This window comes from Python bivittatus, unplaced genomic scaffold (assembly GCF_059951505.1).
Source record: "Python bivittatus isolate LINGU-HERP-01145 unplaced genomic scaffold, Pbiv_v1 ctg000330_np1212, whole genome shotgun sequence".
Classification (NCBI taxonomy): Eukaryota; Metazoa; Chordata; class Lepidosauria; order Squamata; family Pythonidae; genus Python; species Python bivittatus.
Genome location: NW_028277058.1, coordinates 21940295 through 21959625, shown reverse-complemented (window position 1 = coordinate 21959625; position 19331 = coordinate 21940295). Strand labels below are relative to the sequence as shown.

Here is a 19331-nt window from a genome sequence, read left to right as displayed (position 1 = left end):
ATACCAATGAAATTAGTGGCAGCATTTTCTAAAGAATAATTGCACAGTGCTATAACAAATTAAATTAACTGCCTTTATTGTTTTCTCATGTGTTTTAAAAGATTAATATTTGCATTTAATTCATTATTTTCATTATTTGTTTAGATTAAAAATTAAATGTGTGTTGCTATAACTGATCAGCACTTCTGCACAAAGCTGTAAGCACTAGCTTCCAGTGGTAGAAACAGGCAACTCAGGTAAACCCACATCTTTCTATGTGCATGTCTTATCTCTGCAAAGACTTAGTTAATCCAGTCAAGGCTTAGGTTATCAAGGCCATCGATAATTCATCCAGAACTGCATTCCTAAAATTTTGTTGCTGTCAGAACTGGTTCTTCCTTTCAAATTGCTCCCTCTGAAATTTTTCACTCCTCTCAACTTCTTTCTACCTCATAGCCTTCCAAATTGTCTATTTAATAGAACACATACCCCCCCCCAAATGTCTATATTCATTGTAAACACTTCAGTGAACAAGCCTACACAAAAATCAATAACATAAGATTTTAGAATATACTGAAAAACAGAATTATAAATATTATATTTTCCAAGTTTAAATCTATAACTTGTATTTTTTATTTGCAATTATTGTTTTTTTTTATTATAGCAATGCACATTATGAACAGAAGAATTAATTTAAAACCTTAATTTTTATAGGTAACATTATTTTAAAATAATGTTTCTAAAGTTCAGTTATGTTCCCTTGGAACAATAGGACTTATTTCCTCTTATTCCCTTGGTAATTCTTTTTTCCTATCTATTCAGCCTAGGGAAGCTGATGAACTAAAATGAAAGCAATTGTGGACTTCGTCAAGGTTAATCTGGAACAGATGGAGTTATTGTGTGTCAAGAAAACAACTGTACTAGGAATATAATGTTCCCCTTGATGAACTAAGTTTATTTGGGAATATTCCTGGACATTGTTAGTGGGGAACCCTAAACAGACAGCAAGGTTTGGGGGTACTTTTTAATAGCTTGTGCAACACTATGCTGTACAATCCAATGTCATGCCAATACAACACTCTGGAACTTCCCTCACTTTCTCATGTACTATTGATAACCAGGCTTGACTAGTGTAATAATTTCTATGAGAAGCTGTTTTTAAAGAGAACTGAAACTGCACAGGTACAAAATGTGTCTGTCCAGGTATGTTTAATACCAGACAGTATCAGATGTGGCACTTTATTCTATAATAGTTAAGAATCTGAATAATACACCCCTCAATTATTTGAGTTTCTTAAAGAGCATCTGCATATGTTTGTGTGTGTTGTAGACTTCCTATCTTAATCTTTATTATGGTATTTATTTATAAAATTTATATGCCGCCCATCTCCCCCAGAGGAGGAGGTTTTACAGTCCAAAAGCACAATGTACATCTTTTTTTTTTTAAGTTTTGTTTGACATATATTGTATTTTCTGGCTGTAAGGGTGTGATAAAGATTAAGGTTAAGATCAGAAGATCTACTGTTAGAATTGGAGTTCAGTTCATGTTTTTGGAAGGGTGGTGCAGTATTTAGCCAAAGCAATACTAGAAGAAACAGCTTATCCTGCCTTTCCTTTGTTTCAGCCCTACTGCTTACCAGAGCTTGCGCTAATTCTGAAACTTGGGTAAGGAGAATCCTACTGTATGTCTTCAACATTCTGACCACCTGGCCTGAAGGCATCTCAAAGTGTGAGTAGGCTATCTGCTTGGGCTTGAAGCAGAGGGAACTATTTATAGAAAGATAATCCTATGAGGTTGAGTCCAAAGAGGTTTGTTCCTTTGGACAGCTCATTTGGGGAGCAACAAGGACCAAATATTAATGGTAGTGGAAATAACTAGGCTGTGTGGGATACCTAGCAAGGTCACTGTTTAGATCATCCTCTGTTCGTGGTTTTTGACTGTAGTAGAGATTAATCTAATCTAATCCATTATCTAAGTGAAAGCTAATGGGATGGATGAAGGGGGTGGGAGTGTGGGCCAAGGCAGATTTATGGCTTAACTCCAAAATATGTAAACAGACTTCAATACATTGTTGGCCCCGTCATGGATTATCACCTTGAAGCAGTGGCTTATTCCAATGATGCTATGAGCTATAACATTGTGAAAATATACTCCCAAGGGCTCAGTCATGATGTGGAGCTCACAGACAAGTGTTCAGACTAAATATGATCCACTGGAGAAGGAAGTGGCAACCCACTCCGGTATTCTAACAAGGAAAGAAACCAAATTACATTCACAACCAGGATGATGTAAACATGGTACTGGAAGATGAGCACCTCCAGATTGGAAAATATCCAACAAGCTGCTGGAAGAGAGTAGAGAACAAGTATGATCTTCACTAGTGCTTATGATGTGGCTGAATTAAAGGCCCCAAAATGTCCACCTGCTGATGTGTCCAGAGACAAAAGAATGTTTGCTACTGTAAAAGTTCCTTCCTTCCTTCCTTCCTTCCTTCCTTCCTTCCTTCCTTCCTTCCTTCCTTCCTTCCTTCCTTCCTTCCTTCCTTCCTTCCTTCCTTCCTTCCCCTTTTTCACTAAATATCACCTAATAATTACCTTCACCTTTTGAACTTCATATCTGTATGACAGTCTGAAACAAATAGACAAATATAATGTTTATCTTAATACATGCTCTCTAATCTGACAGGTGGGGAAGGGAGGATAGATAGATGCCAAGGACAACATCTTAATTGGAATGTCTTTTCAAATGCTTGGGTTTCAACTAAGTTACTGATAAGCCATCAAACTATCACCAGATATTGTGTTATTTATTCTGAAAAAGTATAAAAGATGGCCAGATGTCTTGAGTATTTTGAACCTCTGCATAGACCTGAAGACCTAGAAATATGCTATGTATTATCTAATCAGCTCCAGCAAGTCTGTCTACTGTCATTCCTGCGGTTCTTAACAAGCTGAAAGGACACATAATGTATCTTTTTACTGTTAATCTCTTAAGTGATATAACCTGTTTAGCATTTATCTAAGAGAGAGCCTATTGTCTTTGAATACTAGGTCCTACTGGCAAATGGCTGGCCACTGGTGCCAAAACAATTGGTACAGGGAATGTTAGACTCATGACTTGATAACTAAGAAAAAATGTCAGAACTGAACATTGACTTCTAGGAAATCAGCAAATCAGCAACCTGAAATGGACTGGAATGAGTTACTTCACATTAGAGAAGTAAAGATGGAATAACCATCATTATTAAAAAAAGAGTGCGTCAGTCAATTTAGCCCCTCCCCCTCAAAATATAGAATGATCTCAGTTTCAATCCCTGGTAATTGTGATTTATTATGCTTCAAACAGAAATGCTAAGGATGGTGACTTACAACCCCTTACTGACATAAGACCAAAAAAAGGGCATCATACTAATTACAAAGACTAGAATTCTAAAGTTGGAAATAAAATAGCATCTAAAATAATAGGAACATTTGGTTTCAGTACAGAAAATGAAGCTGGAGCAAGACTAATACAGTTCTGCCAAGAAAAGTGAAGATTTATAGTAAATGCTTTCTTTCAGGAATGTAAATGATGACTCTACACATTGAGATTCACCAAATGGACAATATTGAAATCAAATTGTGTATATACTCTGCAAGCAAGGATGGAGAAATTCTATTCAGTCAGCAAAACCCCCAAAACCTAGTGCTCACTGCAGGTCAGATCACAAACTATTTCCTGAAAAGTACAACTTAAACTAAAAACTAAAAAATAAAAATAAATCATCAGTCCAACAGTAAAAGTGAATAACAGATTTAATGGATTAGATTTAATAATCTACAACTCTATACTGAAATTCATGGTATCATTAAAGATGAAGCAAACAGAAATATCCTGAAATACAAAAGCAACAAAGACAAAAGACAAAATGGCTGTCTGCTGATTCACTGGGAAAAAAAAAAAGCAAAAGACAGGACTGACAAAGGAAAATGTGTTCAACTAAATGCTGAGTTCCAGAGAAGAATAAAAAGAAACAGGAATTATATCTAAATAAACAATGAAAATAAATTGAGAATAATAATCAAATTGGAAGATCAAGATACATATTTAAGAAAATGCAGATATCAAGGGAATAGAGCCAGCATAGATTAAGGTGCTGGGCTTGGAACAGGGAGACCCAGGTTCTTGTCTTCCCTTATGCATGGAAACCAGCTGGGTGACCTTGGGCCAATCACTCCTTCTCCATTCAAATCAGCATTAGACTATGCAAAATTTCAGCTGATAAACAGAACGCTTTGTAGCATCATGCACTGATAGCTTTGCTGTTAAAAACTAGGTGAGCACTGCACCCATGTAGGACACATTAAGAAAAACGACAAACACAGAAATCAAGGGAATCTTTTAGGCAAGGAGGGGCTCAATAAAATCTATTGGAGAAAGAAAATATAAAACAGTGACACAAACATATAGAAGAATGGTACAAATACATTCCAACATTGATAATATGTAGAAAAGTTTGATCATAATGACTCAGATATTTGGAAAGTGAACTTAAATGTACCCTAGAAAATACTGCTAAAAACCAAGCTGTACCAATACCAGCTGAACTGTTTACAGGTTTACAAGATTATGCAGCCAAAGTGCTACATATGGTTTGTAAGCAAATATCAAAACACAGCAGTGGCCATGGGACTGGAAAGGATCAATTTGTATTTTAATACCAAAAAAGTGCAATACTAAAGAATGTTCAAACTACCAAACAACAGCACTTACACCTCATCAGCTAATAAGGCAATGCTCAAGATTTTCCTATCTGTAGTTCAACCATACATGGAACAAGAACTGCCATATGTACAAGTAGAATTCAGAAGAGGCAAGGGCACCCCAGACCATTTTGCTATTGCTAATCTCTAGTGAATGGCAGAGATTGTGCATAGTCTCAGTTCCGATGCTAGAGATCCCAAGGCTTTTTGTCTTGGCAGCTTAGAGGAAAGTTTTCCCAAATCTTGTTGACTGGCCTATCAGTCATCTGGTTGAGACATAGGATTCCTAAGCCTCCCAAGCACTTGATATGGTGGCTCTTCAATGCTCCCTGTTTATATTGGAGCCTGCAGGATGTTGTGGTTTATGGAACTTTTGTGAGGCACGAAGGAGGGCAGAGAGCTTGAACTATTATGGCATAGGTCCAGAGGTGACCACGATCATAGCATGGTTTTAAGATCTATGTGAAAATCAGGGAGAAGAAGTAGTGTTGGATATCTTTCATGAGTGCATCTTCAGAAAACTATCCAAAGACCTCTTCTGGATTTTTTGGGCAGAGGACCAAGTCTTTAGTTGCTAAGCAACCGTGTGAACAATTTGTATAGTACTTTGTCAAAAAACTGCTTAGATTTGTACTGAAGCCAATTTGAACAATATAGTATGAAAAATGTCTACCACAGCATCTAACAACATTTATTTGAGTGAATTCTGCAATTTATCTCCTGAATAACGTTACTGGATCTGTTTATACCAGTACTTATATGTTGCATCCCTTCCAGCTTTAGCTTTTATGGGCCTCTAATGACTGCACTCTACCAAATATTAATGAAATCATCACTATTTCTTTTTCACAGGTGGAATTCCCAGATCCCTTAAAGAAGCAGTAGCAAAGCTCTTGCTTAAGAAACTATCTTTGGACCCAGCTACTCTCAGCTGGTGTCCAGTACTCCATGTTTAGCAAAGCTGGTAGAGAAAGTAGCAGCATTGCAGCTCTAGGAGCTCTTACATTAAACAGATAATTTTATGACAGTCTTAGTCACTCTGGTGCATAATCTATACTAGAAAGAAGGGGGAGTGCAATGCTACATTTACTTATTTAAATTTTGTGGCTGCCATGATAACTTTTTGGATTCTTCTGAATTTCCTAGTGGCTTTTGGTAACACTAACAATGGGATTATGTTGGACTGCTTGAGAAAGCTGGGGATTGGAGATGTTGCTTTGTAGTGGTTTTGCTCTGGGGGCCAGTATAAGGTGAGACTGGGAAACTTCTGCCTGACCCACTGGGAACTTTTCTCTGGGATACTGAAAAGTTCTAGCTTCCATTTATTTAACATCTATATAAAGCTACCCAAAAGAATATTTTGCAGGTTATAGTGTAGCAATACATTGATGATACAGCTATACCTGTCCTTTCCTCTGAGCTGGTGGTTGGATATCTCCAAGATGTCTAAATATTTCCAGATGGTAAAAAACTGAGATATGGAAGGAAGGGGAAGTCCTTTAAACTTTTACAGCTGCTAAATTTCTTGTCTAGATCAAGATCCTTATACTGTAAATACTCACGTATAAGCCCATTCATAGATAAGCCAACCCTCAAAATTTTTGCATGTTTTAATTTTCACAATGGCTTATCCGTAGGTGGTGCATTCCTCGTGGTAGTTCAGTTAAAAATTTGTGGATCTGCTTATCCACAGATGGGCTTATATGTGAGTATATATGGGATATATGGGTACTTTTAAAAAGCTGAGGGGAAAAACCTACTGAATATACTTGTGGTTAAGCCCATCCATGGATAAGCTAAACACAATTGTGGGGGTGGGGGATGGGGTATTTTGGCAAATAAAATTCTTAGCTCATCCACAGGTATATACGGTACCTCTAAGAGAATTTCAACTGGAGTAGTATTGTGAACAGTATTTCTTTTCATCACATGTATTTCTCTGCTACGCAACTAGCAGGCATTGGCTACTGATCCCTTTACCATCACTACCTCTGGTCAAAATCCTGATCCAAGCCCATTTCCTTGTATTTTCAATTTATTTATTTTTTTAATGGTCAAACATTTGCTGATTTAAACTAGAATATAAAGGGTTTTTTCCTCTAATCTTGTACATAGCTTGTACAGTAAGAATTTTAATCTAATCTGTTCCACTAATAGATGAAAATATGTACTAACAGCTGAACTGGTGATATATCCTTGTTAATCTTATGCAATATATGGCATATATTATGGAAAGCAAAAGCCTCCCCGCTGCCTCTGTTCCTCATCTTCACAACAGGCTGGAGCACTTTAGTGGACTCTCTTCCCAATCTGATTATTTTACTGGCAACAAAAGACTAGCGTGCATGCTCCCCTCTATTACAATTAAGTATATACAATTCACAAAATATTTCCAAAATACTGTTGGTACTGTTTCTTTCTCTATTCTAATGTATTGCAACTTCCCCATTCCCTGTGTGGAAACGCAGACAACTCTTCTTCTATTTTATAAAGCATTATCCATATTGGACAGGAACAAGTTTTTCTAAATTAATCTTTAAGGACCTCTTTTGTATGAACAATTGGCATGCAAATGCAGCCTTGATTAATTTGAAAGCTGCAAAAGATCAGAGTATTCTAATGTGTAAAAAATGTTAATTATTTAAACACAAGATGACTTCGGGGGGAGGTATGGCAAATTGAAAACTTTCGCAGAGCCGACAACTGCAGCAAAGACCAAGGAACCAGTGAGTAGGCCAATTCCTTAGAACCTTTCTGGATAAGGAGAGGATTGGAGATTGCTCATTTGTGCTCTAGATGGCTGCTCCTCATGAGGAGACCCCATGACAGCAGTTTTCTGTGGGTCTGAGCACCAGAAGATGATGGGATCAGCAATTTTGTTCACAACCACAGCAGAGCCTTTTAAAGGACATTATGTTCGCAAACCTCACTTTCTTATTACTTTCGGAAATTGCCTATTAACCATCTTAAAGCTATTTGAGACCTTTGGAATGACAAGTTTGAAAAGACTTCATTGGGTAAGTTTATTTTCAACTTTGAACAAAAAAAATTAATTATAAGCTTAAGAATTTAAAGAATTTGAAATAAACAGCAAAAAGCTAAATAAGTATTTGATCTAAGAAAGTTATAAACAGATTAAGGGTCCAAATAAATTTGGAATATTGATGTATTGTCGAAGGCTTTCACGGCCCCCTTCCCCCCCCCCCAGATCTCTATAAATACCCACAAAAAGGGTCACATCACCCTGGGCACAGAGAGAACTGCTCCTGTCTGTGCTCCTGCACTCTGAAGATGCTGGTCACAGGTGCTGGCGAAACGTTAGGAAACAAAACTTCAAGACCACGGCCACACAGTCCGGAAGACCCACACCAGCCATTGGAATATTGACTTTAAGATTTTGGAATTAACTATAAAAAATAAACAACTACTCATGGGAAACAGAATTATTTTGGCTATCCTGTCTATTGCAAATCATATAAAAAGATAAGTGATGATTTCAGAAATTGGACACTAGAGGGAACTAAAGATTTTAAGCAGAAGAAAAAAAAATACAAGGCTGTTCTTGATGTCATTTAATACTGGGATTTACATAATGACACAAAATGTTATAACACTGGAAATATTAAAGGAGATCTTTGAAGAATGGAGCCAGAAATTAGTAACTACAATATCAACACTGTCAGTAATAATGTCTGCTTCTATGGATAGACTATGTCTAAAATATGTTAATGAAAGAAGGACAGATGTAGAACAAATTTTATCGACAAGACAGAGAAAGTACTATAAATGACAGGCCGAGATAATGATTTGGAAAAAGATGCGTTACTGGATATACAAAAGAACCTGGCTAAAGTTTTAAAAATTAAAAGGGAAATACAAATGATAAACCAAGAGAATAACCTGGAAATTTTTTTCTTATTGGAACTACAAAAGAGGACTGTTAAAGCCTTGAAGAAATCTGTGTGATGAGATAAAAAAGAATCGAAGAGAAACCAAATCCTGTGACAGTATTCGACTGAATTAAAGATTAAGACTTTTAGTAAAAGGAAGGAATATAAAGTTGGTTTATTTGATCAAGTTTAAAATAAGGCTTTTTTTTTTTTTTTTTACAACATTCTGGCAACCCTTATGGATTTTTTGTTGACACAAGGATTGAAAAAATTATGTTTTATGGATTTGCTTATAGATAAGAGATGGGATATGGGAGGAAGAGATATATGTTTAACCTTATAGGGGGTGAACAATTATTAAATTTGTTTATATTTGTTGTGATGAAGGTTGGAAGTCACTTCTTTATATATTTTTCTTTTTATTATATTCTTTCTTTTATTTTTTTCCTGTACTTTTATTCTTTCTTTCCATTCTCTTCTCTTTCTCTAAGTTTAATTTGTATTAGTTTCTACTATTGTAATTAAAATTCTTAATAAAAATTATATCAAAAATTATTTAAACAAAAGGGTTATACAAATTATGTCTTGTCCAATGCTTCATAGGTATATGAAACAAATGGAAATGCAAATCTAACTAGATGAGAAAAAAAGGCTTATAGGCATACAATAAGTCATCGGGATATATACATATTTAATGATAGCACCAAATAATTCAAATACATATTCTGATTAGATATTTTCAATTCACATGAGAATGCCTTTAAGTTGATTCCTGGTGACTACATGGACACAGCCATATAATTTTCTTGAAAACATATGGAAAACAGTTGGCCATTGCTTTCTGATATAATTTTGAACTTACTATCTAGCCTTGGAGATCCTCAGTGGTCTCCTATTCAACTATTACCCAAGCCTGACAGCCTGCTTAGCTTTTATGGGAGGGACAAGATCAGTCAGGTGCTACTCCATCCTGAGACCATATAAAACACATTAAAAACACTCAAAAGCAAATCATCCTGTTTAAAGTGTGAATTATTTTGAAATACTGTATTGTTTTCTGTATCTTATCTGACATATAACTTCCTTTAAAAAAAAAGTAATGCACTTAAAAGTTTAATTCAACAATTACCATACGTACCTTCTATTTGATAAGACAATCCTGTATTAAATAAATCATACAATGTATTTATTATGTAATCATATTTTTTTTAGGGTGTGTGTGTGTGTGCTTGTATACACATATTACCATACCTATAAGATTTTGACTTTTTTTTCAGGCAGTATTCCCCACCACTTCAAAGGTGTCAGTGCCCTTGCTAAAGAAACTAGCTGACTTGAGCAACTGTAAAGATTATTTAGGAATTATAAAAGCGTATTTAGTACATTGGATAGAAGAGCTGGTTTTAAAATGATGGTTATTCAAAGTTTACATAATTATTACAAAATATTCTTGTGGAAATGACAGTTAATGTAATAACCAATTCATTTTATATAATCCAGAGTCAACTTCAAAATTTATTAATTTCTACTGGCTATTAAACAAAGAAAAAATAATGATTGCTATAGCTACAAAGTAAATTATTTTGCAAAGAGAGAATATCTTGGCTTGGCAGCATTTACTGATAAATTTACGTACACACGTAACATCTTATTTTCTGAGATGAATATTATAGAAATGTTCTACCAGAGTCAACCGTTTCCAACTAGATTTGACATTATTCTCAACATACATTTTGATAATTTTTTAAATAAATTAGCTGTAAACATGCATCTTTGTAATGTGTGAATCGGAAGATTTCCTCATGTTATGGAAGATTATCTACATCACATCAGCAAAGGCGCTTGAAAATATAGGTAAAAACACGGGGATATCTACAGAACCTGACGTTCACATGGGTATTTGCAAGCCTTATAGTTTACTTCCTTCTATTCCATCTAAAAATAAACCAGGCTGCTGCATTTAGGCAATACACTGATGACAGAGAACAAACATGATTAGAGCAGCACATTTTACAACTGGATTATCTCAAGGATCTTTAAAAAGAAATTATTAAAAAACAGAATTGTTATTCTTACAATAGTATGCATCCCTTCAGGAACCATACTAAATTTATAAATAATTTACAATCATAATATGATACAGCAGGGCTCAACAAAATAGTATAAAAATAGGCAAAGCATTCCATTTTACATTATTAAGACTTAGGTCTGTTCTATGCATATATGCAATATTAATGTATTAAACAGATCTCACCCTATCCATTCCCATGACCTAGTAGATAGTGACATAAATGGGCAAAGTAAAACAATGTCTGTACACAGGGAGGCTTTTATTGCATATGGTCACCCTACTTAAGTAGCAATTATATTAGCATTCACACAGTGTGTACATGATTTGTCTAGACTTAGACAAATGCTTTCTGCATTTATTGTAGTTACAAATGTTTTGCCAATGGCCAAATATAAATAAATAGTGGCACTGAGTACTTCTGCACACATTGACGTCTATTCTCTGTAGGAGCCCTTGCTGACTTCGACAGCTGTAATGATACTGAGCCATTAGCTCCCTGGGTACAAATAGATGAGAGTTATTGTCATGATTTACTCCTGACTCCCAAGTCCTTGGGTTCTAATGACATTCTGACTAACAATAACCATAGAATTGCTGGCCTGGGGTAAACAAACAAACACTAGTACAGCAAGTACTTCTTCTATGCTGCCATAATTCTTTCTGCAGTGATGGACTGAAACAAGTGTCTATGACTAACACTTCAGACAGACGCCCTTCAGAGAGTCACTCATGCCCTGGTCACCTCACAACTGGCTTACAGCAATGCCATGTACTCAGGGCTGCCCTTGAAGACCATCTGGAAGCACAGCTGGTACAAAATGCAGCAGTGTGAGCAGTAATGGGTGCTTCTTGGTATGCCCATCTGTCACCGCTGCTACGTGAGCTGCACTGGTTGCCAGTCAGCTTCCAGGTACAATTCAAGGTGCTGGTTGTTACCTATAAAGCCCTTTATAGCATAGGGCCTGGATACCTGAGGGACCACCTATCTCCAGCTGTTTCTGCCTGCCCGGTATGTTCCAGCAGAGTGGGAATGCTCTAGGTCCCTTCTATTACATGGTGTCATCTTATGGGATCAAGGAAGCAGGCCTTCTCTATTTCACACCCCACCTTCTGGAACAGCATCCCCCCAGAGATACAGACTGTGGCCTCCCTTCTGGGGTTCCAAAAAGCTCTTAAGACCTGGCTTTGGTCTCAGGCCTGGGGTTAATGTGTTTGTGGGGTAAACTTGGTCTGGTTTGTTATTGCTATGATTGTTTTAGTCCAGGATGCCTGTGGTGTTGTATGTTTTATTGTTTTTGTATTTATACACTGCCTAGAGTCTGTGGGGAGTGGGGGGCTATAATAAATTTAAATAAATACATAATATTTGGTTTATCTTAGCAAATGGAAAGCATAGCTAATTTTTCTCAATTGTACTCCTTCCAGTCACACAGAGCTACTCTGCTTTGATGGCTGCTCAAAACACTTTATTGCAGCCATAGAGAAAATGAAGTGAGATACAAAAGAAAGCCTCTATAAAGAATACGAAGTGCCTCTGATACTGGAAGCCTTCAAGTCTCTTTAACATTTCGACTACAATATTTTTTTGCTGACATCTTCTGAGACAGACTTCTTTCTCAATTTCTCCCTTCCCATTTTTGTTTTCTAGAACCTAACTGCTTTCTAGAAGAAGAAGAAAGAATGCTAAAATATAAGCAAAATAATTATAAAGAACTTTTTAAGGCTGTTGAAGATGGAATTCTAAAGAATTCTGCAAAACCTCACTTCCCATTCAAAAGGAGCTTCATCATCAATCAAGCCATAAAAAAGTTGACTTTTAACAATAACTATAACCTTTGAACATCTTAGAGGCAAAATATTTTCCAATAATAAAAGTATTACGGTAAGAAACCACAAATCTTCCCTGGGCAATGGACCAGGTTGTTGGATATGCCTATCATGATGTTGTGATTGTATGTTTCTGAGTCACTCTGAATGCAATGTGCTGTTTTAAAATAATTTTTATTTATGGATTTTTAAATTGACTGTTAAGACAACCAGAGTCATGTGTCCAGCAGACAGCCATATACATTTAAATAATAAATAAGTAAATAAAATCTAAAATCAAATAATAGTTCTGGATAGTAGTTAATTCATGTGAGTAATAGATACTATACTGCAGAAAACCTATTACATAACCAGTAGGTGCTTAGATTATTTTTAATATTGTTAAATTTATTTATCTATATATTTGTTTGCTAGATTTAATAGTTTGGGTTCATTAATTACTTAGAATTGTGAATTAGCCCAAAAACTCCAATTTTTGTTGTTCTGTGAAGCTGGCTTGTTCCACCCCAAAATATTTTGGAAACATTATCCTGTTTTTTTTCATTCCACAATACATACAACAATCTCAAACTACACTAAATTGCAAAGGGAGTCAGGTCAATGGATCACTATGCCAGTGTCTCTTTATATTAATATAGTAACATCTGTGTTGCCCCATATTATTGGTGAAGAAAAGCTCAAAAAATTATTAGGTTTTAAAATCAGTTCACGCTGAAATGGGCAATGAGTGTTACATTTTGGAAACAGATCCCCAAATTATACCCTATTCCTAATTTAAAATTGTGCACACATTCTTCTCTAAGTAATAATGATTTCAAATGAACAATGTTTTAAACTCATTTTTATCTTTTTATTCCTATGCTGTTTCTTATTTTATATTAAATCATTTCTAATATTCTGTATATTTATGAAAATAAAAGGGCATGGGTAAAACACGATGCATTTCTTTTTCACTGCATTCAATTTCTCTGTTAAATTTGAACAAGCCACCTAGAGTCATTTAGAGTTGGACAGCCCACAAGTTTAATAAATTAGTATTAGGAAAAACCTGAGTCAGGGCTAGATATTGAGACTGGCCTTTCAAAATAATGGGAAGAATGGCAGTGAGAGATTTAATTGGTACATTTTTCACAAAATCACAGCTCATGGCAGGATTAGATCAGTAATTTGATGACTGTTATGCTTATCATTTAAGAATATCTGCTACCCCCTTTCTTGTATAGATGTGGTGCTGTCACTAACAAAGCAACAGTGCTAAATAAAACAAATGAAGTAGTAGTGTCATCACTAGTAGTGTCATTACTAACAACAGCAAAACTAACAGAACATACACACTTGTGGAAAGAAATGGAAACAGCTAAAGACAGCCTCATTTTGTTTCATTATAAGGGAATTAGTAAGATGGCCAGCAAGTGATGGCAATGTACATGGAAATATGGCTTGCAGACAGGAAAGTCCTTGCATAATGAATTTTGCTTTGCTTCCCTGTTTGTTCTAATCTTAGAAAAGTCACTCGTTTTTATAAATATCTGCTTTGCTGATTGGTGTGTCATCTTGTATGCGAACAGTAATTTCTGAGGCAATCCCCTGCCTTATTACAAGCAAGAAAACAATTGCCTCTTCCACTAGTTATTTACTGCAGTAATTAACAGGCATGCAAATAGGTCTGATAGAAAGATCGAAATTGATGTAACAGCTACTCTGGTCATAAAGGCATTAAAGGCTTATTAAAGTAGTGAAAGTTTAATTGCTTCCTTATGCAATTCATACGAAAAGTGGAATGCAGATTAAAGGTTGCAGATTCCTTCTGCCTATTATCTTCCATTCCCACTCACCACCCACTGCTAATAAAACAGTTTGTGCTCATACAGCTCTACAATTTTGGCAAAATCAAAATCAGCACAATTTCTTAGAAATTTGAATTCCATGATGCATTAGGTTCTAGTGTAAGTAATTAAAATACACATTAAAAAAAAAAAGGCAGTCATGGAAGTAAACAGATTGAAACAGTGGCAGATTGAAAGGAAAGTTTTAAGTGTACTTTCCCCCGTGGCCTCAGTGTCTCCCCCCAGCTGCTATTAATGTATAGACATACAGATGATGCCATAAGTTAGACAAGACATTTCCATTAATTTCTGTAAACTTCCAATGTTATGTGTACCATATTAACATGTAAGTTTTCTCATCATTAAGTTTGTATTTTTAAATTAAATAATTAAGTGCCCCATTTAACAGATTTGAACTTGTTTATTAGTTACATACCTCTGCTAAATTAAGTGTAAACTCAGAACTGAAAAACAAGAAAGGTTTTCTTTTCTGATTTCGAGTAATTGTTCTTCCTCAGTGTTAGCCCACTGACATAGAAAAGCATAAAGAAAAAGATGACTGAATACATTAAAACTATATATTATTGAAAATTTCCAGACATAAATTTAAATCTGTAATTGCATCTTTCTAAAGATGTAGATGCTGACAATACTATTTCAATATCTTTTAAGATAGTGCATATAATGATATTCTTTAGAAGCAGCAAAGGCATACTGTGGTATCACCGTATTATTCACAATTCTATGTAGATATTTCTGCTTCTTTAGCAGTGGTATAAAAACAGTTGTAAAGTATAGTATGTATACCAGAAAATGTAAATACCTGTTGTTTCTCAAGCCAGGATCTTTATCAAGGTCATAAATAAAGCGCTCTTGAGAGATTCCTATAATTGTGTCTGTATTTTCATTTCTCATGATGGTGATAACAGGGTAACCCATCTGGAGTGTCCACTGATCCATTACTTCTTGGATATTCACAAATTTCCCAACCTTCTTAAGTGCCTTCAAAACAAAAAATGTACAAATCTCCTTTCTGAAACAATACTGTTATCACATTGTCTCTTTTAATAAAAGGTTTGGGGGGATATTCATAAATGTATTCATAATTTTATATAAAGTATTCGTAATCTATGGAGATATATTAAGCTTGTTTAAAATCTATGTAGCAATAGCACTACTATCTACTTTAATATCACTATTTGGAAATACATTCCATTAAGTTCAATGGGCTAACATTCAAGTAAGTATGCATAGAATTCCATCCATTGAATTCCAATCATAAAAATGTAACAGTAAGAAAACTATTATTTCACTTGCTTTATCCCAGAAGTAAGGAGTCTGTGGCCCGCCAGATGTTGTTAAACTACAACTCCAAGCTACTTTCTCATTGGCTGTGCTGGCTGGGGCTGTTGGAAGCTGTAGTTCACCAACATCTGAAGCACCTATGTCCTCTATTTCTACTTTATAATGACCGTAATGACTAAGAAGGATTGGAGATGAAGTCTTGATTGTTAATTTAATTGCAACATTAACATTAGATGGAAAATTGAAACAGAACCATATTGACAACTTTAGTCACCACTTTAGTTTTTATATTAATGTGTTAAACTCGAACACATTATAGCACAGCTATAACACAGCACGAATAATGCTGATGCAAATTTAAGTGCAGTGAAAGCAGTTCAATTTTCTTCTGAAAGAGCAAGTTGTTACAAAAGAAATTTGGATTATTTTCCTGATCTCTTTACCTGGTTTACTCTGCTCTTTGGAGCTGATCTACATTATTATGGTTATCAAAAATACCACTAATTTAAAGGAATGACTTCCCCATACATTGCTTTATGGGACCTATGATTTTTATCTAAGGACCTATCATGTGTGCTGTCCCAGGAGAGGCCTATATAAAAATTACCAGAACTAGGGTTTCTTGATGGTGGCTCTACCACTATAGAATTCCCTTCTTCTTTTGGTTCTATCTGCCACTTCTTCAGCATGCTTTCACAAAACCTTAAAAATTTATTTTCACACCCTGACATTTCCCCCATAGTATTTGATACTATTAATGGATAGTCCCTACTCAACAGGTATTTCAAATCTTCCAAAAGCTTTGTTCCAGTGGGCATTTGTCCTTTACTTCAGTTTGATTGAATGGCACCTATAATATAGTAGATTTCTATTGTTGGTTTTAGTTAAATATATGTGATCTTTTACTGTTCTGTTCTTGTGTTGACTTTGTTATACCCCACCAGAGTTTGTTTGGATTGGGAATAAATTTAATTATTTTATGGAATTCATACACTGCCTCAGTCCAATTGGATTCTAGGCAGTTTACAGTAAATAAAATATAACAACAACAATACTATAACACACACATACACACACACACTTTTACATTGATGGCTTTAGAATCAATCCTAAAAGGCCCTGTGTAAAAGCCACATTTTTATGGTCTTCTCAAGGATGGGAGACCATCCTTACCTCAGAGACTAAGTTGAGACATGCCTACAGAGAACTGGTACATCTCCTAGTAGGTGGGGGTCTGAGCATGTGTTCTTTGATTGATTGGGTCAGGTGGGCAGATTTTATCATGAAAAAGAAGTCAAAGTTCTCAGAAAACAATGGTCATGCTCCCTCCATCTAAGTCCACAGGACATCTATGAAAGAGATCAATACAGTTTCTTCTCATGCCTGAGTCTGAATCTGGAGTTCCATGGGTCCAACTAACCCAGCTAATCGATTTCCTCCAATAACTGTAGCTCTACTATTTTCTCCACAATATTCTCCAAGAAAGGGAATTTGGAGAATGGATGGCAGTTGTTTCTTTCCACTAGATGAAGATCTGGCTTCTTGAGGAGTGGGCAAAGCAACATCTCTCTCAGAGGTGCTGAAATCTCCCCTTCCTCCTTGATGATATCCTAGACCTGACTCTTCCCTGGCTGCTCTCACCTGCCAGATGGGACAGGGGCCCAATGCACAAGTGGAAGGACTAGATCATGGAGAATCCTGTCCACTTGCTAGGGATCCACAGCCTCAAAATCCTCCCAGATAATCATACAGGGCATGACTTCTCTCATTTCAATAGATTCCAATCCAGGTTCCATTTCTAATTTATGTTACTTCAATTAAAATACATGTTACAGGCTCTATGTAAATTCCAATATGCTGGCTCTGGTAAAATAATTTCTTCTAGGAGAGGACCAGCAGAGAAGTAAGTCCCCCTCTTCCAATATCCTTTACATGTGTTCAAACTCTGCGTGGGAAGGACTTCAAGGAGCAAATTTGGGGGAGGGGGAGTCAGGAGAGAAAAGTTTGCATGAACAAATTTCAGCTTGTATGAGACTGCATTCTGCTTCTATGTTATCAACGTTTCTAACTGTAATGGCTGAGTAACATGTGAACCTTCTGTGAACCCTAAACCTGAAGAATGAACAAAGACTACCTATTTTTCATGTTCTTCATCTGAGTCCATCACAATTTCTAAAATCAGGCAATGAAAGTTTAAGTCATCTTGGAACATTTTACCCCTAATTTCAAGGGCAAAAAGTAAGTGAAATGTGCTAGCAAGATACACAGGTTTTGAGGTACATATTAAGTACCTTTTTAGGTACCATTTTTTAAACTTTTGAGTGTATCACTTTTAGTATACAATATTTACATATATTAGCCCCAAAGTCAAGTAATAAATCTTAGCCCACAAAATAATTACGCATATTCATGAAATATATTTAATAGTTTTACCTCTGATAGTGTATTCCATAGGTCCTTCCTGGCAGCATTGCCATACTTGTGAATAATTAAATAATCCTAAAAATATATACATATATATATATATATAAAAATATATAAAATATGCTGTATCACTTTTATACATTTTATGCATTCATTTATACTGTTTATGTTTTATATATCCATGCTTAATATAAATTTAGAACACAAACATTTTAAAGATAGTTTTCAGTAAGTAATAAAAGTATCAATAATCAACATTCCAAACTATTATTCTAGAAATCATAGATGCACAGACTGAGGATGCAGACTCATTGTGGCCCTTGAAAACCTGGACTGTAGCTCCCAGAGTTCTGTAAACGTTGTTGTTTAGCTATAATTCTTGATGTATTAGGGAAAAAAATTATTAAATATATATCTGAGAGTAATATTAACATATTCAATTTTAATTAAAGATAACAAATGAAACAAAATTAGTTTGGCCTCTATTCATTTCATATGGAGCACTGTCCTTGGCATGCTCCAAAGCTGAGTATGGTTCTCAGCCCAGAAAAGTTCTAAAACCCTGCTAATGAATTTTTATTTTCTTTCTTTCTAATGCACTTTCCATTGATTTTTCAACTATTTTACACTTTTTAATATTTGTTCCTAACAAATCTTAAAACTGTCAGAAACATTTCCACAAATAAGTATTACTTGTTATTTTAGCAACCTTTCTATGATTACTGTTGAGAAATACAGACTTCGTTGATACATAGATCTGTTATTAAATATTTGAACAAGGAATTGCGTTTTTTTTTAAACCATAACTTTCAGTCTAATCCACTTTTGCAAGTATATCATTTCCCTTTCTGATTAAAGACTAAAGAATGTCATAAAACTACAGTACATACATTTTAGGTTGAAGGTTTACCTCAAGACTCAGACACGATCAAATGTAACAGCAATTCCACAAGACCTAAGCTCCTTCTCTATGTTAAGAAACATGCCAGATCAGCCCAGTGCACTTCAAACTGTGCAATAAAGATATGTGGCAATATCATTTTGATATTGATCACCTTGATTTATTTATGGGGCTTTAATTTCCTCTTCCCAATATAATTTAACAATATATTTGATTCTGATTGACTTCATTCAACATTCTTCAGTATTTTATTTATTTATTTGTTTATTTATTTATTTATTTATTTATCAGATTTATATATGCCACCCATCTTACTATACAGGTGAGTCTAGGCAGCATTACAGATTTTAAAAAGCCTATAAAAT

General features: G+C 35.2%; 1 protein-coding gene across 1 annotated transcript in view; it reads right to left on the bottom strand.

Moving 5' to 3' along the window:
• TRHDE (thyrotropin releasing hormone degrading enzyme) overlaps positions 1-19331 on the bottom strand; it is a 259991-nt gene that overhangs the window by 52781 nt on the left and 187879 nt on the right. Inside the window, exons 8-9 of the mRNA XM_088141536.1 lie at positions 18075-18140; positions 15160-15338 (exon numbers count right to left, since the gene is read on the bottom strand). Coding sequence (XP_087997662.1) covers positions 15160-15338; positions 18075-18140 — 245 coding nt within the window. The remainder of the gene's footprint in view (positions 1-15159; positions 15339-18074; positions 18141-19331) is intronic.